The sequence below is a fragment of the Colobus angolensis genome, unplaced genomic scaffold, assembly GCF_000951035.1.
Source record: "Colobus angolensis palliatus isolate OR3802 unplaced genomic scaffold, Cang.pa_1.0 Scaffold15, whole genome shotgun sequence".
Classification (NCBI taxonomy): domain Eukaryota; kingdom Metazoa; phylum Chordata; class Mammalia; order Primates; family Cercopithecidae; genus Colobus; species Colobus angolensis.
Genome location: NW_012114599.1, coordinates 1,223,218 through 1,245,318, shown reverse-complemented (window position 1 = coordinate 1,245,318; position 22,101 = coordinate 1,223,218). Strand labels below are relative to the sequence as shown.

At 40.1% G+C, this 22,101-nt stretch overlaps 3 protein-coding genes across 4 annotated transcripts in view; 1 reads left to right on the top strand and 2 right to left on the bottom strand.

Annotated features, from left to right (window-relative positions):
* Positions 1-11,896, top strand: part of MSH6 (mutS homolog 6) — a 25,879-nt gene extending 13,983 nt beyond the window's left edge. For both annotated transcript variants that reach the window (XM_011935856.1, XM_011935855.1), the window contains 7 exons: positions 3,253-5,797; positions 8,303-8,568; positions 9,796-9,913; positions 10,610-10,699; positions 11,160-11,314; positions 11,409-11,608; positions 11,726-11,896. In XM_011935856.1, the coding sequence (XP_011791246.1) occupies positions 3,469-5,797; positions 8,303-8,568; positions 9,796-9,913; positions 10,610-10,699; positions 11,160-11,314; positions 11,409-11,608; positions 11,726-11,807 (3,240 nt within the window). In that variant the 5' untranslated portion in view covers positions 3,253-3,468 and the 3' untranslated portion in view covers positions 11,808-11,896. The remainder of the gene's footprint in view (positions 1-3,252; positions 5,798-8,302; positions 8,569-9,795; positions 9,914-10,609; positions 10,700-11,159; positions 11,315-11,408; positions 11,609-11,725) is intronic.
* Positions 1,860-2,392, bottom strand: LOC105507395 (60S ribosomal protein L27a-like). The gene has a single exon (XM_011935854.1). The coding sequence runs from the start codon at positions 2,373-2,375 to the stop codon at positions 1,929-1,931; it is 447 nt and encodes a 148-aa protein (XP_011791244.1). The 5' UTR covers positions 2,376-2,392; the 3' UTR covers positions 1,860-1,928.
* Positions 11,863-22,101, bottom strand: part of FBXO11 (F-box protein 11) — a 33,495-nt gene continuing 23,256 nt past the window's right edge. The window contains exons 13-19 of the mRNA XM_011936014.1: positions 18,632-18,708; positions 18,087-18,230; positions 15,189-15,299; positions 14,478-14,585; positions 14,046-14,154; positions 13,266-13,364; positions 11,863-13,186 (exon numbers count right to left, since the gene is read on the bottom strand). Coding sequence (XP_011791404.1) covers positions 13,057-13,186; positions 13,266-13,364; positions 14,046-14,154; positions 14,478-14,585; positions 15,189-15,299; positions 18,087-18,230; positions 18,632-18,708 — 778 coding nt within the window. The 3' untranslated portion in view covers positions 11,863-13,056. The remainder of the gene's footprint in view (positions 13,187-13,265; positions 13,365-14,045; positions 14,155-14,477; positions 14,586-15,188; positions 15,300-18,086; positions 18,231-18,631; positions 18,709-22,101) is intronic.

Sequence of the window (22,101 nt, the reverse complement as noted above, 5' to 3'; positions counted from 1 at the left end):
AGATGGAGTCTCACTTTGCCACCCAGGCTGAAGTGCAGTGGCATGATTTAGGCTCACTGCAACTTCCATCTCCCTGGCTTCAGCGATTTTCCTGCCTCAGCCTCCCAAGTGGCTGGGATTACAGGCACACATGACCACGCCTGGCTAATTTTTGTATTTTTAGTAGAAACGGGGTTTCACCATATTGGCCAGGCTGGTCTCGAATTCCTGACCTTGTGATCTGCCCGCCTCGGCCTTCCAAAGTGCTGGGATTACAGGCATGAGCCACTGCGCCCAGCTGTATTATTTTATTATACATACATGCATACTTCTGTACTTTCCTGGACTGTAGGATAAGTTAGGTTACTTAGAATCTCAATAGCTAGCATCCTTTTTACTTAGTTTTCAAACCTACTGGCAGGGTAAGCAAGAAGTAGTACCATTTTGGTAAGAAATAGAGAGTTTGGGACAGTAAAGATGGAGTAATACGTGTATAAGGGTATAGTCAGGCCCTAGAAATTAATTATCCAGTTTTATGCTTTTTATAAAAAAAATTGAGATGGGGTCTTGCTATGTTGCCCAGGCTGGTCTCAAACTCCCGAGTTCAAGGGATATGCTGCCTTGGCTTCCCAAAGTGCTGGGATTACAGGCATGAGCCCCAGCGCCCAGCCCCAGCTTTATGCTTTTAATTCTAAAACTTTTTTTGTTGTATTGGTAAGAATAGATGTTAAATAAACCTTGAAATACAACCTGGCTCAAACCTTAATGGTCATGGATAAAGTGAATTAAAACTTGTTAGGGGCCAGGTGTGGTGGTTAATGCCTGTAATCCCAGCACTTTAGGAAGCTGAGGCAGGTGGATGTCTTGAGGACAGGAGTTCAAGACCAGCCTGGCCAACACAGTGAAACTCTGTTTCTGTAAAAAATACAAAAATTAGCTGGGCGTGGTGGCACACACCTGTAGTCCCAATTACTTAGGAGACTGAGGCATGAGAATTGCTCGAACTTGGGAGGCAGAGGTTGTAGTGAGCCAAGATCGCACCAGTGCATTCCAGCCAGGGTAACAGAGCAAGAAGACTCTGTCACCAAAAAAAAAAAAAAGTTACGGAAGTGACAAAAATAATTAATTTAGAACAAGCTTGTCCAGTCCGTGACCCAGGACGGCGTTTAAATTGGCCCAACACAAATTCATAAACTTTCTTAAAACATTTTGTGATTTTTTTGTTGTTGTTTAGCTCATCAGCTATCGTTAGCGTTAGTGTATTTTATGTGTGGCCCAGGGAAGCCGAAAGATCATTATTTTCTGATCTCCAGTGTGGCCCAGGGAAGCCAGAAAGATCATTATTCTCTGATCTATCAAATTAATGAGCTACATCCTAAAAGACATTCATCTCTATAATTAAGCTCAGTTTCAAGTTTTGTTCCTTTTTCAATAGATGAAATAGGGAATAAGCAAGTTGATAAAGTGGATATTTTAATTTTAAGGTTGAAACTAAGGATCATAACGTTATCAGAGGTTTATAACTGGATGGCACCTACAGAGATCATTTAGCCTAATACTGGTTTAACAAATGAGGGAGATCATAATAGGTGAATGTGCTAGGCCTGAGTTGAGACAACCAATTGTGGAAGAGCAAACACTAGAACCAGTATAAGTTGCTTACTTCTTTCTTATGCTGTTAATGAGGACATCACCTCTTGATATTTATGATATATGGTCATGCCAACAGCTTTGTCATAAATAGAACTCCCATGACAGCAATCACTTAATCCTGTAGTTAGAGATGGGGTCTCACTGTGTTGCCAGGCTGACCTTGAACTCTTGGGCTCAGTGATTCTCTCTGCAGGCACCTGCTACTTTGCCTGGTGCAGCACTTTGTGTTTTTTTTCTTTTTTTCTTTTTTTTTTTTTAAAGTAGTCAGCATTTAATGAATCTCCCTCCACGTGGCTTCAAGCCACCAGGACACAGGCCCCCCCAACACCCTTAATCTTCTCCTCAGCTCTTCTGCTGAAGAATTTGGCCTTTACGATGACAGGCTGCTTTGGGAGCTTTCCCTTTCCCAGAACTTTGTAGTAGCCGGATCGCACTATATCAATGATGGGAACAGCCCCAGTCTTGTTTTTAGCAGCATTCACCCGTGTCTGCTCACTGACCAAAGTCCACAATTTGTCAAGGTTGACAGTTGGGCAGAAGCTCTGGTTTCTCTTTAAGTGGTAATGCCTCATACCAACTTTCCCAAAGTAGCCTGGGTGGTATTTGTTGAAGTTGATCCGGTGGTGATGCAGACCACCAGCATTACCGCGGCCTCCGGGGTGCTTCCGGTGCTTGCCTATGCCGCCGTGGCCGTGGCTCACGTGGCCCCGAAGTTTCCGGGTCTTCCTCAGTCTGGATGGCATGTTGGCAGCCCAGACGAAAAAGTCACTTGGTGTTTTTGAACATAACCTCAAGATGTTATTGTCTTCATAGGAAAACAAAAGATGAGGCTTAGAACTGGATTATTTTGCCTTCTCTTCTTACCTCCTCCCAGTTCAAAATGCTTGCATCTCTTAATAGCATTCCCTTGGAATTGCGCTTGAACTCAAACTCAAGCCTCAGCGCAATCTTTTTTGTAGTTTTAGTCTTTTAGCCAGAGAGTTGACTTACCCCCATACCCACTCTGATTCGTTCATAATGCTGCCTTCAGTGGGCAGAGAATCCTTACCCTTCTTGTATTATGTCACTTTGTGGGGTGGGGTTGGCGCCTGCCACACTTACAGCAAGTCCAGAGAGTTTTTTCCACCATGTTTGCAGGAGAACTATTGGCATGGAAAATGACAATTGTTTTAATATCAGGTGAAACTGAAGTTGATGTTCATTGAGAAGTTTCTAATTTCTGGAGGTGGGTTCTTTTTTTGGTATATGAAGTTGCAGCATATTAAGAGAATTTACAGTAGTACAGATGGCTCCACAATTTATGATGGGGTTACATAAACTAAAAATGTGTTTAATACACCTACCCCACCAAATATTGTTAGGCTTAGCCTAACCTATCTCAGACAAGCTCAGAACACTTAAATGTTAGCCTAAAGTTGGGGAAGATCATGTAACACAAAGCCTATTTTATAATAAGGAATTGACCATGTCATGTAATTTATCGAATACTGTACTAAAAATGAAAAACAGTGGCTGCATGGGTACCATTATAAAGTCAAAAAATAATCATAAGTCTAACTGTCTATATTATGGTTTTCCAAATTTTGATTTGTTTTTAAATACTCTTTCCTTGCCTGGCAGGTAGGCACAACTTATGTAACAGATAAGAGTGAAGAAGATAATGAAATTGAGAGTGAAGAGGAAGTACAGCCTAAGACACAAGGATCTAGGCGAAGTAGCCGCCAAATAAAAAAACGAAGGGTCATATCAGACTCTGAGAGTGACATTGGTGGCTCTGATGTGGAATTTAAGCCAGACACTAAGGAGGAAGGAAGCAGTGATGAAATAAGCAGTGGAATGGGGGATAGTGAGAGTGAAGGCCCGAACAGCCCTGTCAAAGTTGCTCGAAAGCGGAAGAGAGTGGTCACTGGAAATGGCTCTCTTAAAAGGAAAAGTTCTAGGAAGGAAATGCCCTCAGCCACCAAACGAGCAACTGGGATTTCATCAGAAACCAAGAATACTTTGAGTGCTTTCTCTGCCCCTCAAAATTCTGAATCCCAAGCCCACGTTAGTGGAGGTGGTGATGACAGTAGTCGCCCTACTGTTTGGTATCATGAAACTTTAGAATGGCTTAAGGAGGAAAAGAGAAGAGATGAGCACAGGAGGCGGCCTGATCACCCCGATTTTAATGCATCTACACTCTATGTGCCTGAGGATTTCCTCAATTCCTGTACTCCTGGGATGAGGAAGTGGTGGCAGATTAAGTCTCAGAACTTTGATCTTGTCATCTGTTACAAGGTGGGGAAATTTTATGAACTGTACCACATGGATGCTCTGATTGGAGTCAGTGAACTGGGGCTGGTATTCATGAAAGGCAACTGGGCCCATTCTGGCTTTCCTGAAATTGCATTTGGCCGTTATTCAGACTCCTTGGTACAGAAGGGCTATAAAGTAGCACGAGTGGAACAGACTGAGACTCCGGAAATGATGGAGGCACGATGCCGAAAGATGGCACATATATCCAAGTATGATAGAGTGGTGAGGAGGGAGATCTGTAGGATCATTACCAAGGGTACACAGACTTACAGTGTGCTAGAAGGTGATCCCTCTGAGAACTACAGTAAGTATCTTCTTAGCCTCAAAGAAAAAGAGGAAGATTCTTCTGGCCATACTCGTGCATATGGTGTGTGCTTTGTTGATACTTCACTGGGAAAGTTTTTCATAGGTCAATTTTCAGATGATCGCCATTGTTCGAGATTTAGGACTCTAGTGGCACACTATCCCCCAGTACAAGTCTTATTTGAAAAAGGAAATCTCTCAAAGGAAACGAAAACAATTCTGAAGAGTTCATTGTCCTCTTCTCTTCAGGAAGGTCTGATACCTGGCTCCCAGTTTTGGGATGCATCCAAAACTTTGAGAACTCTCCTTGAGGAGGGATATTTTAGGGAAAAGCTAAGTGATGACATTGGGGTGACGTTACCCCAGGTGCTTAAAGGTATGACTTCAGAGTCTGATTCCATTGGGTTGACACCAGGAGAGAAAAGTGAATTGGCCCTCTCTGCTCTAGGTGGTTGTATCTTCTACCTCAAAAAATGCCTTATTGATCAGGAGCTTTTATCAATGGCTAATTTTGAAGAATATATTCCCTTGGATTCTGACATAGTCAGCACTACAAGATCTGGTGCTATCTTCACCAAAGCCTGTCAACGAATGGTGCTAGATGCAGTGACATTAAACAACTTGGAGATTTTTCTGAATGGAACAAATGGTTCTACTGAAGGAACCCTGCTAGAGAGGGTTGATACTTGCCATACTCCCTTCGGTAAGCGGCTCCTAAAGCAATGGCTTTGTGCCCCACTCTGTAGCCCTTATGCTATCAATGATCGTCTAGATGCCATAGAAGACCTCATGGTTGTGCCTGACAAAATCTCCGAAGTTGTAGAGCTTCTAAAGAAGCTTCCAGATCTTGAGAGACTACTCAGTAAAATTCATAATGTTGGGTCTCCCTTGAAGAGTCAGAACCATCCAGATAGCAGGGCTATAATGTATGAAGAAACTACATACAGCAAAAAAAAGATCATTGATTTTCTTTCTGCTCTGGAAGGATTCAAAGTAATGTGTAAAATTATAGGGATCATGGAAGAAGTCATTGATGGTTTTAAGTCTAAAGTCCTTAAGCAGGTCATCTCTCTGCAGACAAAAAATCCTGAAGGCCGTTTTCCTGATTTGACTACAGAACTGAACCGATGGGATACAGCCTTTGACCATGAAAAGGCTCGAAAGACTGGACTTATTACTCCCAAAGCAGGCTTTGACTCTGATTATGACCAAGCTCTTGCTGACATAAGAGAAAATGAACAGAGCCTCCTGGAATACCTAGAGAAACAGCGCAACAGAATTGGCTGTAGGACCATAGTCTATTGGGGGATTGGTAGGAACCGTTACCAGTTGGAAATTCCTGAGAATTTCACCACTCGCAATTTGCCAGAAGAATACGAATTGAAATCTACCAAGAAGGGCTGTAAACGATACTGGACCAAAACTATTGAGAAGAAGTTGGCTAATCTCATAAATGCTGAAGAACGGAGAGATGTATCATTGAAGGACTGCATGCGGCGACTGTTCTATAACTTTGATAAAAATTACAAGGACTGGCAGTCTGCTGTAGAGTGTATCGCAGTGTTGGGTAAGACTCTGAACAAGCTTGTTCCTCAGGCTTTGATACGTAGTGCTCTATGCCAGCTATGTATTAATCCCTAAACATAAGTAACAAACGTATATATGGTACATATTTTGACATGCATATACATATTTGCATCCTGACTAGGCTGCCCACAGCAATTTAAGTTACTCACCTGAAACTCGCTTTTATCTTAGTAGCCCTTTGGCCTTTCTTCAGTCTTGAGATGTGGTCTTGCTCTGTCACCCAGGCTAGAGTATGGTGACACAACCATGGCTACTGCAGCCTTGACCTCCCAGGCTTAAGTGATCTTTCCACCTCAGCCTCCTCAGGTAGCTGAGACTACAGATATGCACCACTATGCATGGCTAATATTTAAATGTTTGTAGAGAGATGGGGTCTCACTGTTTGCCAGGGCTGGTCTTGAACTCCTGGGCTCAAGTGATCCTCCTGCCTCGGCTTCCCAAAGTGCCGAGGTTATAGGCATGACCCATTGCGCCTGGCCCTTTCTTCAGTCTTTAATTAAATTGAACAAAAGGTTTTTGTTTTCAGACAGTGTCTTGCTCTGTTGCCCAGGACAGACCTCTCATATCTACCTCCTAGGTAGCTAGGATTTATAGGTAAGCACTTGCCTGCCCCGCTTTATTTTTTTGGTGGGGGAAGGGAGATGAAGCTTCCCTATGTTGCCCAGGCTGGTCTCAAATTCCTGACCTCAAGTGATCCTCCAGTCTCCCAAAAGTGCTAGGATTACAGGCATGAGCCACTGGGCCTGGCCAAAGGATTTGTTGTTTTTGAGATGGAGTCTCGCTCTTGCCCAGGCTGGAGTGCAATGGCACAATCTTGGCTCATTACAACTGCCGCCTCCCAGGTTCAAGCGATTCTCCTGTCCTCAGCCTCCCAAGTAGCTAAGACTATGGGCATGAGCCACCACGCCCAGCCATTTTTTGTATTTCTAGTAGAGACAGGGTTTCGCCATGTTGGCCCGGCTGGTCTTGAACTCCTTATCTCAGGTGACCTACCCGCCCTGGCCTCCCGAAGTGCTGGGATTACAGGTATGAGCCACTGCACTCGGCCCAAAAGATTTTTAAATGTGTTATACTTCATGAGACAGACTTTATTTTAGATCAAATTTTATTTTTATTTGAGCTTTTTATTATTTGGTGAATACTGTTTCAAGGTGCTTTGTTACACCATCTGTTGATCCATCATTTTAAAATTTCATTTTATTACAACTCCTGTATTTCAGTGAGTCCATCTGCATACAATTTTAAAAGGTCAATCATTCCTTTTTTCTTTAGCCAAATTGTCGAAGATTCTTTCCTGCAATTGATTTTTCAAAGCCCTGAGTTAGGAATTTACAATTTGGCAACTATCTCAACTTCATAAATAATTTTGTTCTTTAAATGTCATGGCCAACATTACCTGGAACCATTGCTGTTTTATAGTTTAGGTTTATGTTGTATATGTTTTTCAAATTTTTTAGAGACGGGGTCTTTTTCTTTTCAGACGAGTACAATGGGATGACTAGCTCATAGCAGCCTCGAACTGCTGGGTTCAAGCGATTCTCCTGCTTCAGCCTCCTGAGTAGCTGGGACTACAGGTGGTCATCACCACACCTGGCTTTTTGTATTTTTGGTAGAGACAGGGTTTTTACCATGTTGGCCAGGCTGGTCTTGAACTTCTGACCTCAAAGTGATCTGCCCACCTTGATCTCCCAGAGAGCTGGGATCACAGGCATGAGCCACTGTGCCCAGCCCTGTTTTTGTTTTTAAATAACCGTAGTTTACCTGAATTTGTAACACAGCAATACAACACTGTTTTGATCTGAACACAAGTATCCAATGGAACAGAATAATATACTTCCTTTTAGTGCGTCGCATTTGGTTACTGGTTAATTTAAAATCCTTCCTCAGCACAGGCGTTCAAAAACCAGTGTTCAGAGATTGTTTTAGTATCAGTGTGCCAACTTTGGCACATTCTGCTAAGAGGCTTAAGTGTAGCATGTCTCTGTGCTTTTTTTTTTTTTTTTTTTTGAGACAGAGTCTCTCTGTTGCCCAGGCTGGAGTGCAGTGGTGCGATCTTGGCTCACTGCAGCCTCCACCTCCCAGGTTCAAGTGATTCTCCTGCCTCAGCCTCCTGAGTAGCTGGGATCACAGGCATGTGCCACCTGTATTAGGCACCGCTAATTTTTGTATTTTTAGTAGAGCCGAGGTTTCACCCTGTTGGTCACGCTGGTCTTGAACTGCTGACCTCGTGGTCTGCCTGCCTTGGCCTCCTGAAGTGCTGGGATTACAGGCGTGAACCACCGTGCCTGGCCTCTGCTCTTTTAGCTTTCCCTTGGCACTTCTCTGGTCCAGATGTTAGATGTATTTTGAGGGGGGAGATCTTTGGACTGTAATTGAAAGTTCTCTCTCTTATAATGAAACATGTTATAATGAAGACCTGTAAAACACTTAGGCTGATAAAACCTCCAAAGATGAAGCCTCACTTGTTTCCCTCTTTTTTTAACAGATGTCTTACTGTGCCTGGCTAACTACAGTCGAGGGGGTGATGGTCCTATGTGTCGCCCAGTAATTCTGTTGCCAGAAGATACTCCCCCCTTCTTAGAGCTTAAAGGATCACGCCATCCTTGCATTACGAAGACTTTTTTTGGAGATGATTTTATTCCTAATGACATTCTAATAGGCTGTGAGGAAGAGGAGCAGGAAAATGGCAAAGCCTATTGTGTGCTTGTTACTGGACCAAATATGGGGGGCAAGTCTACACTCATGAGACAGGTAACTGCTTCTTAAGGTTTTGTTATCGGAAAGTCATTTGCGACGTTAGGAACAACATACTTAGGTGATCAGTATGATAAACACAGTTAGATAAAATTCAGCCAGTGACTTAATAGAAAGCAAAGGGAAATACTCCCTGTTATAAAAGTATTTACCTGAAACATCTCTGCTTAATGTTAAGGGGAATATATGTTAAAAAGGGGAAGGATGTCAGTCATTCAGGTCTTGAGACTCTTTAACTTGAATTCATTTCCTCAGAAGGTAGGTATAGTCATAATGAACAAAAATACAAAGGCTGTATGAAAAGATGAAATGTTACAGGTTTATCTTTAAATTAGACTCATTTGCAGAAACGCTTCATGTGAACAGCCTATGGCCAACTTAGGTAAGAAAGCAAATACGGTTCATGACCTCTAGCAACTGTTGGAAACTGCTCTTTAGGGATGACATGCTGGCCCTTTTTTTTTTGTTGCCAAGTCTGAAGTGCAGTGACGCCATCACAGCTCACTGCAGCCTCGACCTCCCAGGTTCAACCCATCCTGCTCCCCAGTAGCTGGGACTATAGATGTGCACCACCATGCCTAGCTCATTTTTTAAGAAAATTCTTATGGCATTATATTTATCTTCCCTTTATAATCAGCGGTTGACCAGCCACAGAACTTGTAAAGTTTTTTTGTATTTTTAAAAGGTTGTAAGAAATAGAAGTAGTAATTGGCTGGTCCCTGCTGCTCTCCTGCATTATAGTATACTTCTGTTCACCTAGTTTGCTGGAGAGAGGCAGTATAGTGTGTATAGTGATTTCCAAATTTTTTTCTTTAAATCAGAATCACCTGTGACAATGTAAAAAAAAAAAAAAAAAAAGGTACAGAGATTCCATCCTGAAATGGATTCTCTTGTTTGGAATTGATTCTAGGCATCTCTAGTAGTTTTAAAGAGCTCCTAGGTGATTCTATTCTGGCCAACGTTGAGAATCACTAGGGTAGTGGGTTAGTAAGCAGGCTCTGATGTTTTGAAGGCCAGTGAGGCCCTATGCCTCTTGTCTCTCTCAGCCTCAACTTTCTCCATTTTAGCAAATGGATTTCAGAATAGAACCAACCTACACAGGATTGTGAAAGTTTTTTTAGAGTGCCTAGCTCTTACATAAAGGTTCATAAGAAAGACAAAAGTTTATTGTCTGTAAAACTGTTGCTAACAGTCATAAAAGACCTTTTCCTCCCTCCTCCACAGGCTGGCTTATTAGCTGTAATGGCCCAGATGGGTTGTTACGTCCCCGCTGAAGTGTGCAGGCTCACACCAATTGATAGAGTGTTTACTAGACTTGGTGCCTCAGATAGAATAATGTCAGGTGAGTTTTTTATTTCCCACCTAAGTTCTCATTCATTCATTTAGATATGATAAAAGACATTTGCTTCTTGTATATGAGCCTTTTAAATCTAATGTTTGATTTTTCTGGTGTTACTTTAAAAACACCACTTTTTAAGAATTGCATAGTCTCTTTTTTTTTTTTTTGAGATGGAGTTTCGCTCTTGTTGCCCAAGCTGAAAGTGCAATGGCATGATCTTGGCTCACTGCAACCTCTGCCTCCAGGTTCGAGTGATTCTCCTGCCTCAGCCTCTCCAGTAGCTGGGATTACAAGCACATGCCATCACACCCAGCTAATTTTTTGTATTTTTAGTAGAAGCGGGGTTTCACCACGTTAGGCTGGTCTCAAACTCCTGACCTCAGGTGATCTGCTTGCCTCGGCCTCCTAAAGTGCTGGGATTACAAGCACATGCCATCACACCCAGCTAATTTTTTGTATTTTTAGTAGAAGCGGGGTTTCACCATGTTAGGCTGGTCTCAAACTCCTGACCTCAGGTGATCTGCTTGCCTCGGCCTCCTAAAGTGCTGGGATTACAGGCGTGAGTTACCGTGCCTGGCCAATCACTGTACAGTCTCTTAATGAGATTTAATATTTTATACCAATATGTGTAGCTCATGATAGCTGTATAACCTAAAAGATGAATTTATATGATTTGCATTTGTGATTTTTTTTTTTTAGGTGAAAGTACATTTTTTGTTGAATTAAGTGAAACTGCCAGCATACTTACGCATGCAACAGCACATTCTCTGGTGCTTGTGGATGAATTAGGTAAGACATTAAACTTTTCATTTGAAGGCTATCTTACAAACATTTGTCCAAAGAATTTTTCTAGAAGATTATAAACAATATGACTGTCTTTAGAGCATGCACTCACCATTATGGCACAGACCCATAGTTGCAGATAAAAGGTGATATTGTGAAAGGCTTTTGATTACCCATTAATCACTAGGCCTTACATTGTTCAGTTGTAATAAAACATTTGTTATAATACAGGGATGAGAACACTTAATAGGAGAACTCAGGAAGTTTCTGACCTTGAGCGATACTGTATTTTCTTTAAAAGAAACCTCACTCCCCATGGGCTGCTAAGCAGACTTGTTTAGCTAAACAAGGTCTATTTATAGAATGCTTTTAGACATGGATGTACTAACAGATGCTATTTTTCTGTCCTAGCATTTTTATTTTAATTCCCTTGAGTTACATCCTTATGCATATTTTACTTTAACAGGAAGAGGTACTGCAACATTTGATGGGACAGCAATAGCAAATGCAGTTGTTAAAGAACTTGCTGAGACTATAAAATGTCGTACATTATTTTCAACTCACTACCATTCACTAGTAGAAGATTATTCTCAAAATGTTGCTGTGCGCTTAGGACATATGGTATGTGCAAATAGTTTTTTTTCCACAAATTCGGTTTTTTGAGAGGGCCCTTCTGTTGCTAGCACATGTATCGCTAATATTTTTCTTTCTTAAGGCATGCATGGTAGAAAATGAATGTGAAGACCCCAGCCAGGAGACTATTACCTTCCTCTATAAATTCATTAAGGGAGCTTGTCCTAAAAGCTATGGCTTTAATGCAGCAAGGCTTGCTAATCTCCCAGAGGAAGTTATTCAAAAGGGACATAGAAAAGCAAGAGAATTTGAGAAGATGAATCAGTCTCTACGATTATTTCGGTAACTATAATGGAATTATAACTGACCTTAAGTTTCATAAAAACAGTAAAAGCGGGAGGGATGGATGCACTATGAAAAACAAAAAAAAATTTTTTTTTTTTTTTTTTTAATTTTAAGGGAAGTTTGCCTGGCTAGTGAAAGGTCAACTGTAGATGCTGAAGCTGTCCATAAATTGCTGACTTTGATTAAGGAATTATAGACTACATTGGAAGCTTTGAGTTGACTTCTGACAAACTTGGTAAATTCAGACAACATTATGATCTAATAAACTTTATTTTTTAAAAATGACCATTTTTCCATTTTCTTTCTAGGAAATTAAACCCTTTTAATTCTTATCTACCTTCTACATAATGGTTATTGAATACTCCACAATATATTAAGTCTAGATGTTATGGTACATGCATACACTTTCAGGCTGTTTTATACCCACTGTCACCAATACACATAAATGGGGAAGGGAAAGCTAGGAAACTGTATAGGGCTGTATATATACTTGTCTCAGCTTAATGCAGGAAATTGTTTTAATTTCCAGCAGTTTTGTCTAAACTGTTCAAAAAAAAAGTATGAACAGAGTTCAAATACAGGACTGTTTTGAAGAGACTTTCTAAAGTGTACTTTAAAACATAGTAGTTTTTTTACCTTTCACAAAACTGAGTTACAAGAATACTTTTGTTTTACAGTGCATCCCTTCCTAGGAAGTCTCATTAAAACACTCACTTTTTCTAGGGGTGATTTTGAATGCTGCACAGGGAAGGGAAGAAAATAATAGTCTTAACTTTTCTTAAAGGATACCAGAAACATTGCTGGATATAATTTAAGATTAGTGTTTTCTCTTTCATAGAAAGAACGTACATACTGGGACATGAGTACAGTTTACAGCAAGTCTAGGTGTGCTAACAAAACAGGGCACATTCAAGTACAATAAGATTTTGCTTGAAATTAAAAACAAACTACATGAGATTAAAGCATTAAAATCATATTTCTCAATCTGAATACATGTTAAAAAAAAATCAAAAGGAACGCAGAAGTGCTAGCTCACATTTTTACCATATTACAAAAGCAATTGGTACCCATGTCCATAAAGGCAGCAACAAAGCTGCTTGTCTATTGAAGATTACTACTGCAAATTGGACTGCATTCAATGCTAGTTGTAAAAACACCAGCTTTTCAGAAGTTGGTATCTGTACAAAATTGCAGCTTATTTTCTTCACTTCTGTCCCTTCAAGTCTTTACACAGTAATGCTAAAACACCCAGCTTTGAGATCCTGAGTCAATATATTGCCACTTTCTTTTTGGTAGCTTGAGCTTCATAGTGTCAACTGACCTTGTGTATCCATTTTTAATACAGTCTCTTCCTGTAGCATGGGCAAATATGTTAAATCTTCTTCCAAAAAAATGTTTTAAGTTATGATGTTACAATGGCAGGACTTTTTCTTTAGGGAAGGAATTCAGTTGTGCTGCAATGTATTAGATTCTATAGGTGGAGCAGAGTCATATAGTGTATCTGTATCATGTGTAGGCTCACCAGCTAATGTACAAGGATTAGACAGTGTTCCAGCACCACAGTCACAGAAAAACCTAAGGCAAAATAAAAACTCAGTTAGAAAAGTGAGGGGGAAAGTAATTGGGTAATATAGCAAGCAAGTGTGCTACATACCTATCATGTCTAATAAACTCTACATCGTGTCCCTGATGGCACTTCTTAATGCAGTTCACACATATGGCATTTCGATCTGTGGTGTTACAAGTATGACATCTAAAAAGCAAAAGCTTAAATTACTTTTCTCAAACATGTCATTAATGCAAAACAACATTCCATTCTGTTTATATATTACCCTATGACCCTTGGCTTTAAGAGGACCAAAACAAAATTCTTTGTGGCTCCAGCCCAGATTAATTCTGAAAAGGAACTTTAATGGAATAAGTGATTTTCCTGTCGTCTTTGTCTTCTGAGGGAAGAGGAATGATTTGTAAGTTGTATAAAGGCAGTTCTTTCCACTTTAAAAGCCTCTCAAATCTTTCTGGACTGAATCAATTTGGACGAGTGAAGAGTCAAAACTGTCATGGTGATTGGGATATATCAAACACTTGACATCTTTACCCTGAAATTTCTAGGAAAACAATATGTTACACAACATGAGTTACATGACATCAGTTACTGTAGTATTAGGTTTTTCCAGTTATGGTCTTTGTTTTGTTTTGTAGAGACAGGGTCTCCCTATGTTGCCCAGGCTGGTTTAGTGCTAGGATTACGGGCATAAGCCACCACGCCTAACCATAGTTACAGTCTTAAACACACGATATTTAAGTAGATTGATTATAAAATTTTCAGTTATAGTCTCAACACTGGCAAATAGCCAAAAATGCTAGGCATTGCTAATTTAAAAAGGAAATCAGTCTTCCTCTTTTCAGGACTCACAATATATTTCTAAGTTACCTGTAGAAATCATGCATGGGATAGCTGGTATAACTTGATATTTTATATAAACATTGGCCTCTACTAACAGCCTTTTCTATGGCATCTTGATTGTTCATTATTTTGTTATCTGTAATAAAAAAGAAAGTAAAAATCCAGAGGACTGTTAATATTTTAAAAACTAAAGATTATAGGATTATTCTAACAGAAGAGCCACTATTTTTAAGAGCTTTAAATGAAGCTAACCAATGAATTGTAAGAAATCAGCTAAGAATAGAATTTTCCTTGCATAACATACTTGAACCATTTAGAACCAAAGCTCTGTTTCTTTCAAAATCTCTTAAATTGTTGCTAACTTGGGGAGTGACATAAGGAATCAAGTTATAAAACGGCCTCTGATTATCTTTCATGGCATACTGCATGTATTTATAGGTATAACAGACTCCAACATACCTTTCATTGTCACATTAACACCAGATGCTAAAAATAAGCCTCCAAACCGGTTGTTAAAAATCTGATTGCCTTCTAGTGTTGCAGTTGCGTGATTTGTAATTTCAATACCTGAAGTAAAATTTACAAACAAGTAGATACATCACTTTATATTGCTTCTTAAAAACCTGAAATTAGCATGCAAATGTAAACTGGTTCTTTTATAAAAGTACATTAACCCTCAATGTCTACTGAATAAAATGTAGATATTTATTTCAACCACTGACAGTAACATTCACTTATCAATGATTATGGTCAAAACCGCAATTAACTTTCACACTAGCCTGTCTTAAAGTTTAAATACATGATACCTGGATTTCATTTGCATCCTTTTTAACATCTGTGTTTCTGTTGCAGATTTAAATTGGTAAATTCATCTGAAGAATTGAATTTATCTGTATTCCTAGTGGTAATACAAGCCTGCATTTATTCTATCCCAATAAATGTTTCATAATCATGACTATGCAATAACAGCAATATTTCTTCGAGTCTGGCTTAGAGTAGAAGAATCCAGAACCTGATTAGGTGCTCTCATAAGTGAATGAATAAATAGGCATTCAGCCACTTCAGCAGCACACTTTACACATTTTAGTTAATAAGCAAAACAATGAATATACTCCACATCAAACACTTTGCAGAACTATATGTAAGCCACAGGTAAAAGAAAATACAAACCTGCAGCAAATCCATCAAATATTCTGTTTTTCCTTAAGATTGGATGACTATTAGTGCTGATGAGAACACCTGCTTGAGCATTCCTGAAAATATCATTTTCTTCAAGGAGACCTATAATAAAATATTTGCTTAGATTAAGGCTAATGCATATAACGGACTCTACTAACTTTTTTGGGGGTATTTAGGTTTGCTTTTAGTTTCTTATTTAACTGCATTGTAAAATTCACAGGGCTATTTTTTCAGCCAAAAACAGTTTATTATCAGAGGTATTAAGGATCTAACAAAATTGCTAAAATGACAGGTAAGAGCATTGTGACCAATCTGCCATCTCCATGATAGCAGGGACCATGTCTGAGTTTACTCACCACTTCATCTTCAGTGCCAGGTACACCGTTGATTCTCAATGAGTATTGCTGAATTAAAGTTAATTCCTTTGAAATATTTCTAGAACCTCTGTATCCTCTGTTTTTAGTTCAGGCAAGCAAGCCCTTATTTCTGGCCTTTATTACTATAATCATTTCCTGATGAGTTTCCTTTATTCCAGTTTCATCTGCTGCATAGTTTCCAGTCAGTTAACTGCAACTCCTATCTTGCCTTTCTCTCTAACAAACTACTTTCAGAATAAAGTTTAACATCACCTTGCCTTTCAAAATATCCCTCCTACTTGTTTGTCTTAATGTGAGACATGGTTTTATTTCTGTAGACATGTGACCCCTCTGGTATTTCACATTACTGACCTAAATTTCCCCTGGATGAGTGGGAAAAATCTGACTCAGGGACTTCTTGGGGTCCATTCTGTTCACTCTCTGGGTATTAATATTTCTGGGTTCTGTCCCTCTCATTTCCCTCTGCATACTCTTTGGGTGATCATGATCTTACATCTTGCAACTATTACATACACACTGCTGCTTTTTTATTTTTGAGACAGTCTCACTCTGCCACCCAGGCTGGAGTGCCATGGTGCGATCTTGGCTCACTGCAACCCCAGCCTCCGGGTTCAAGCAATTCTGATTCAGCTTCCCAAGTAGCTGGGATTACAAGCACCTGCCACCACCCTGGCGATTTTTTTTTTTTTTGTATTTTTAGATTTCACCACATTGGCCAGGCTGGTCTCAAACTCCTGACCTCAAGTGATCCACCCACCTGGGCCTCCCCAAAGTGCTGGGATTACAGGCATGAGCCACTACACCCAGCCACTGTTGCTAATTCTTTATCTATTCATTTACCTTAGTATAATTAATCACATTCAGGTCATAACCAATTTGGATATTACAGAAGACAACCTTGGATTCAATGTTTAAAAACTGACCTTACTATTTTCCAGAAACCATCTCCTATATAACTTACTTCAGTGAAAGGTAGTCACCCAAATCAGAATCCCAAGTATCCATCATATTTCACTTTTCTTTCAACCCCCATATTAAATCAATGACCCAGTCCTGTTTGGTTCCACCCTTTTTATAGAGATAGGGTCTTGCTATATTGCCTAGGCTGGTCTCCAACTCCAGACTCAAGTGATACTCCTACCTTAGCCTCTGGAGCAGCTGGAAGTACAGGTGTGAGCCACTGTGCCCAGCTGGTTCTGTCCTTTTAAATATCATTAACATGTCCCACCACCCCCAAACTTTTCATACCCTTATGCTATCATTTTAATTTAGGCTCTCATTATTTATTGCCTGAGTTATTCCAAGTCCCTGTCTCTAATCTTGATTATTTTCACTACAACCTCAAGTGCTATTGCTAAAATGGAGTCCAAAGTCCTTACTGCATATAGAAAACCTCATGATTTGGGCCTTGCCCCTTCTCTAGCCTCAACTTTCAGTACCTCTTCCCTTGCGTTCAATTTCCTCTAGACTTTTGTTTACGTTTTCCACTCCATCACACTATTCATTTTATGGATGTAGTGCTGTTTCATATAGCATTATATCTCTAGCATCTGTATGATAGTGGTTGGTACAGAGGTGTTAAATCAGTATTTAAAGAATAAAAGTGAAATAACATCTGGAATGGTCTGTTCACCTCTCCCAAACCCATTTACCAGTAAATATCTACTCATTTTTCAAGACAGCTCAAAAGTGATTTGACTTGCATGAACCGTTTCTCAACACCTTGCAAATAAACCATTCTGTATTGTGTGTCTTCACTATATTTTGTAAAAACTACTGAGTTATGTTACTTCACTGAATTACTAGATTATAAGCTCCTGGAGAGTCTGTCAATGGATCATCACTGCTTGGTTGTAGTATTAAATTTTGTTCATTAAATCTTGGTATGTTAGAGTAATAACTAGCTATTCTATGTAAGATAGGTACAAATGTTGGGTTATTGACATTTCAGGAACAGTGACAGATTTGCATTACGGCAGCTCTGAGAATCTCTGTATACATGCATCTGTAAGGGGCAGGCACTATGGAACTTTTGCCTTAATGCAAAGTGAGTTGACCTTTATGAATATCAAACCAGGCACATCTTGGCTTCATTAATTCCATTCTCCAACAAACACAGTTGAAAGCAGTTACAAAAGTAATACCCGTTTACTAAAGACATTTTCAAACATTTACAGATCAATTAATTTCTCACACCTATTTCTATAACTTGACTTTGAAGTTTATTATAATCATATTACTATTCTGAATAAAAGGTCCAGAGAATGTAAACAAATTCTATCTTTAAAAAGGCTTACTGACAACTGCAGACTCAAAGTGGCTACAAAAGGAAAAGTATTGTAAACATTTGTCTCTTAACACTAGGCACTAATCTAAACCAGCTCAACTTGATAATGAAAAAGACTTGAGATTCACTCATTTATAACTTAGTTAGCAATGTCATTGATCATTAGAGATATGGAAGAATAATGGAAAACTGGATTTTTCACTAATGCAAAATTAACAACAATACCTCGACCCCCATTAAATATACAGATGCCACCATCTCTTCCATCATGGATTTTATTTCTTCTTAGTGTAGGATTACTATCTGTCTTAATCCAGACTCCAGCCATTGCATTGTCAAATATTTCATTGTCTTCTATACAGCCTAGACCTATAAATGCAAAAATATAGGTTATCTAGAAGGTATATTTCTTTTTTTTTTTTTTTTTTTGAGAGGGAGTCTCACTCTGTTGCCAGGCTGAGTGCAGTGGCGCGATTTCGGCTCACTGCAACCTCCGCCTTCCGGGGTTCAAGCGATTCTCCTGCCTCAGCCTCCCGAGTAGCTGGGAATACAGGCATGTGCCACCATACACAGCTAATTTTTGTAATATTTAGTAGAGACAGGGTTTCACCATGTTGGCCAAGCTGGTCTTAAACTCCTGACCTCAGGTGATCCACCCGTCTTGGCCTCCCAAAGTGCTGGGATTACAGGCGTGAGCCACCGTGCCCGGCCTAGAAGGTGTATTTCTAAAGTCTATTAACACAGAGAAAAAGATGACAGATAAAACATACCAGAATTATAAACTAGAATTCCACCATTCTGTCCTCCCCAGATTTTGTTGCGTCTAATTTTGGGGTTGCTTCCAGTCCTGTGAATAGAATAGAAAATAGTATCATTTCAATAGCTTCTACTCCCATATCCTCATGTTACGTGAGATAAACAGTGGAGAAATCCATGTAAGTCATATAGTAAGCATTAACTATGCAATGGAGTCCTTCAAGATGCCCTAAGAAGAAAGTGGTTTAATTTTGCTTAATCCTGTATTTCCCACAGAACATACTTTACTACAGATTATTATTGTAGAGTTTCCTAACATGTAAACTAAATGGGGTTATATTAAGTGACTTATATATTCCCCTCAGATGTAAAATGAAGGAATGAATTACAGGCATACCTTGGAGATAATTGCAGGTTCCGTTCCAGACCACCATAATAAAGCGAGTATTGCAATAAAGAGAGTCGCACGAATTTTTTGGTTTCCTAGTGTGTTTACATTATACTGTAGTCTATTAAGTACGCAATAGCATTACATTAAAAAAAAGCACATACCCTAACTTAAAAATACTTTATTCCTAAAAATGCTAATAATAATCTGAGTCTTCAGAGAGTTAAAAACAAAAACAAAAACAGATGGGGTCTTGCTCTGTCACCTAGGCTGGAGTTGCAGTGGCATGATCATAGCTCACTGCAGCCTCGAACTCTTGGGCTCAAGCAATCCTCCTGCCTCAGCCTCCCGAGTAGCTAGGACTACAGGTGCATGCCACCATGCCCAGTTAATTTTTGTATTTTTTGTAGAGATGGGTTTTGCCATGTTGCTCAGGCTGTTCTCAAACACCTGGGTTCAAGTGATCCACCTGCCTCAGTCTCCCAAAGTGTTGGGACTACAGGCATGATCTACTGCACCTGACCAATTGGCAATCTCTTAAAATAAGACAAATCTGCCACATAGACTGACTTCCTTTCACGGAAGATTTCTCTGTAGCATTCCTACATGCAATGTTGTTATAGCATTTTGCTCACAGAATTTCTTTCAAAATTGTCAATCCTTGCCAACCCTGCTACTACTTTCTTACAGGCTTATGCAATATTCTAAATCCTTTGTTGTCATTTCAACCATGTTCACAGCATCTTCAACAGGAACAGACTCCACCTCAAGAAAAACCACTCTGCTCATCCGTAAGAAGCAACTCCTCATCTGTCCAAGTTTTATCATGAGGTTGCAGCAATTCAGTCACATCTTCAAGTTCCATTTTCTAATTCTACTTCTCTTGCAATTTCTACCACGTCTGGAATTAGTTCCTCCACCAAAGTCTTATACCCCTAGTCATCCATGAGAGTTGGAATCAGCTTCTTCCAAACTCCTGTTAATGTCGTTATTATTTTTTTTGTCCTGGCCATGAAAACCTTTATTTTTGTATTTAGGTTTGACGAATGAACAGCCATGCAGAAATGTGACTGGACACAAAGGATCTGGCCTAACGGTGATGGATGGAGTGGGGAAACCCAGCAAAGCCGCTCTGTACAATTCCCCTTCCCCTGGGTATGGGGCAGGACCCCCTCGGGAAGGAGGATCTTCCAGGGAGAAAGGAAAGAGTGACCTTGCTAGGTTTTATGGCTGGCTTTGAGAGAAAGGAATTCTAGTTTCTAAGACCTGCTTTGGGGAAAAAGAATTCTGGCTTCTGGGACTCAATTTGGGGGAGAAAAGGGGGCAGGAACCAGGAGGGAAGGACAAAGACCTGGCTTCTGAGGCCTTCCAGTCTCCTCTGGGTCAGAGTAGTCTGTATGCCAAGGTGTCATACTTCGGGGTTTAATGAGCCCTGACAGCAGGTGCTTGCAGATTTCACAGGTAACTTGTGATCCAAGTAACTGACTTTCAGTCCCCCAATTTCAGAGAACTTTAGCAAAGCCTGGCTGAAATTGGCCAAGTGTTAGAAGAACCTCTTCAAAGCTGAAATTCATCGAGTTCTTCAGCTGAGGGCATTAAGAATCCCAGATGTAAGGTTAGCAAGAGTTAGAAGTTCTGGAGTTTTCCCTGCATGCCCCAGCTCTTGAGCATCAACAGGCCAGAAGCTCACAATATCTGATCCTCCTGTGGCTCAGCAGGGATGTGTTTTAGAGCAGCATGTTCAGAATGAAACTGGCACACTTAGTCAAGCCTCGAGGACCTTTTGAAGTCATGCGTGGCCCATGCTGGCCTCATGGGAACACAGGTGCTCCAGCACCCAATGTGTTCAGGACTAGGTGGGGGGAAAACTTCAGCCCTGAAAACATCCCTCTGCTGTCTAGACCAGACTGCCCCATGGCCAAGGGTGGTGAGAACCCTGGCCACCCCTTGGGTTGCACCCCTGCCAGTACTAGAACTTAGCCCTTCCTGGGCAGAAAAGCTCAACATTGGCTCAGGGCATAACTGGAATTTTTTTTTTTTTTTTTTTTGAGACGGAGTCTGGCTCTGTTGCCCAGGCTGGACTGAAGTGCAGTGACGCCATCACAGCTCACTGCAGCCTCGACCTCCCAGGTTCAACCCATCCTGCTCCCCAGTAGCTGGGACTATAGATGTGCACCACCATGCCTAGCTCATTTTTTAAGAAAATTCTTATGGCATTATATTTATCTTCCCTTTATAATCAGCGGTTGACCAGCCACAGAACTTGTAAAGTTTTTTTGTATTTTTAAAAGGTTGTAAGAAATAGAAGTAGTAATTGGCTGGTCCCTGCTGCTCTCCTGCATTATAGTATACTTCTGTTCACCTAGTTTGCTGGAGAGAGGCAGTATAGTGTGTATAGTGATTTCCAAATTTTTTTCTTTAAATCAGAATCACCTGTGACAATGTAAAAAAAAAAAAAAAAAAGGTACAGAGATTCCATCCTGAAATGGATTCTCTTGTTTGGAATTGATTCTAGGCATCTCTAGTAGTTTTAAAGAGCTCCTAGGTGATTCTATTCTGGCCAACGTTGAGAATCACTAGGGTAGTGGGTTAGTAAGCAGGCTCTGATGTTTTGAAGGCCAGTGAGGCCCTATGCCTCTTGTCTCTCTCAGCCTCAACTTTCTCCATTTTAGCAAATGGATTTCAGAATAGAACCAACCTACACAGGATTGTGAAAGTTTTTTTAGAGTGCCTAGCTCTTACATAAAGGTTCATAAGAAAGACAAAAGTTTATTGTCTGTAAAACTGTTGCTAACAGTCATAAAAGACCTTTTCCTCCCTCCTCCACAGGCTGGCTTATTAGCTGTAATGGCCCAGATGGGTTGTTACGTCCCCGCTGAAGTGTGCAGGCTCACACCAATTGATAGAGTGTTTACTAGACTTGGTGCCTCAGATAGAATAATGTCAGGTGAGTTTTTTATTTCCCACCTAAGTTCTCATTCATTCATTTAGATATGATAAAAGACATTTGCTTCTTGTATATGAGCCTTTTAAATCTAATGTTTGATTTTTCTGGTGTTACTTTAAAAACACCACTTTTTAAGAATTGCATAGTCT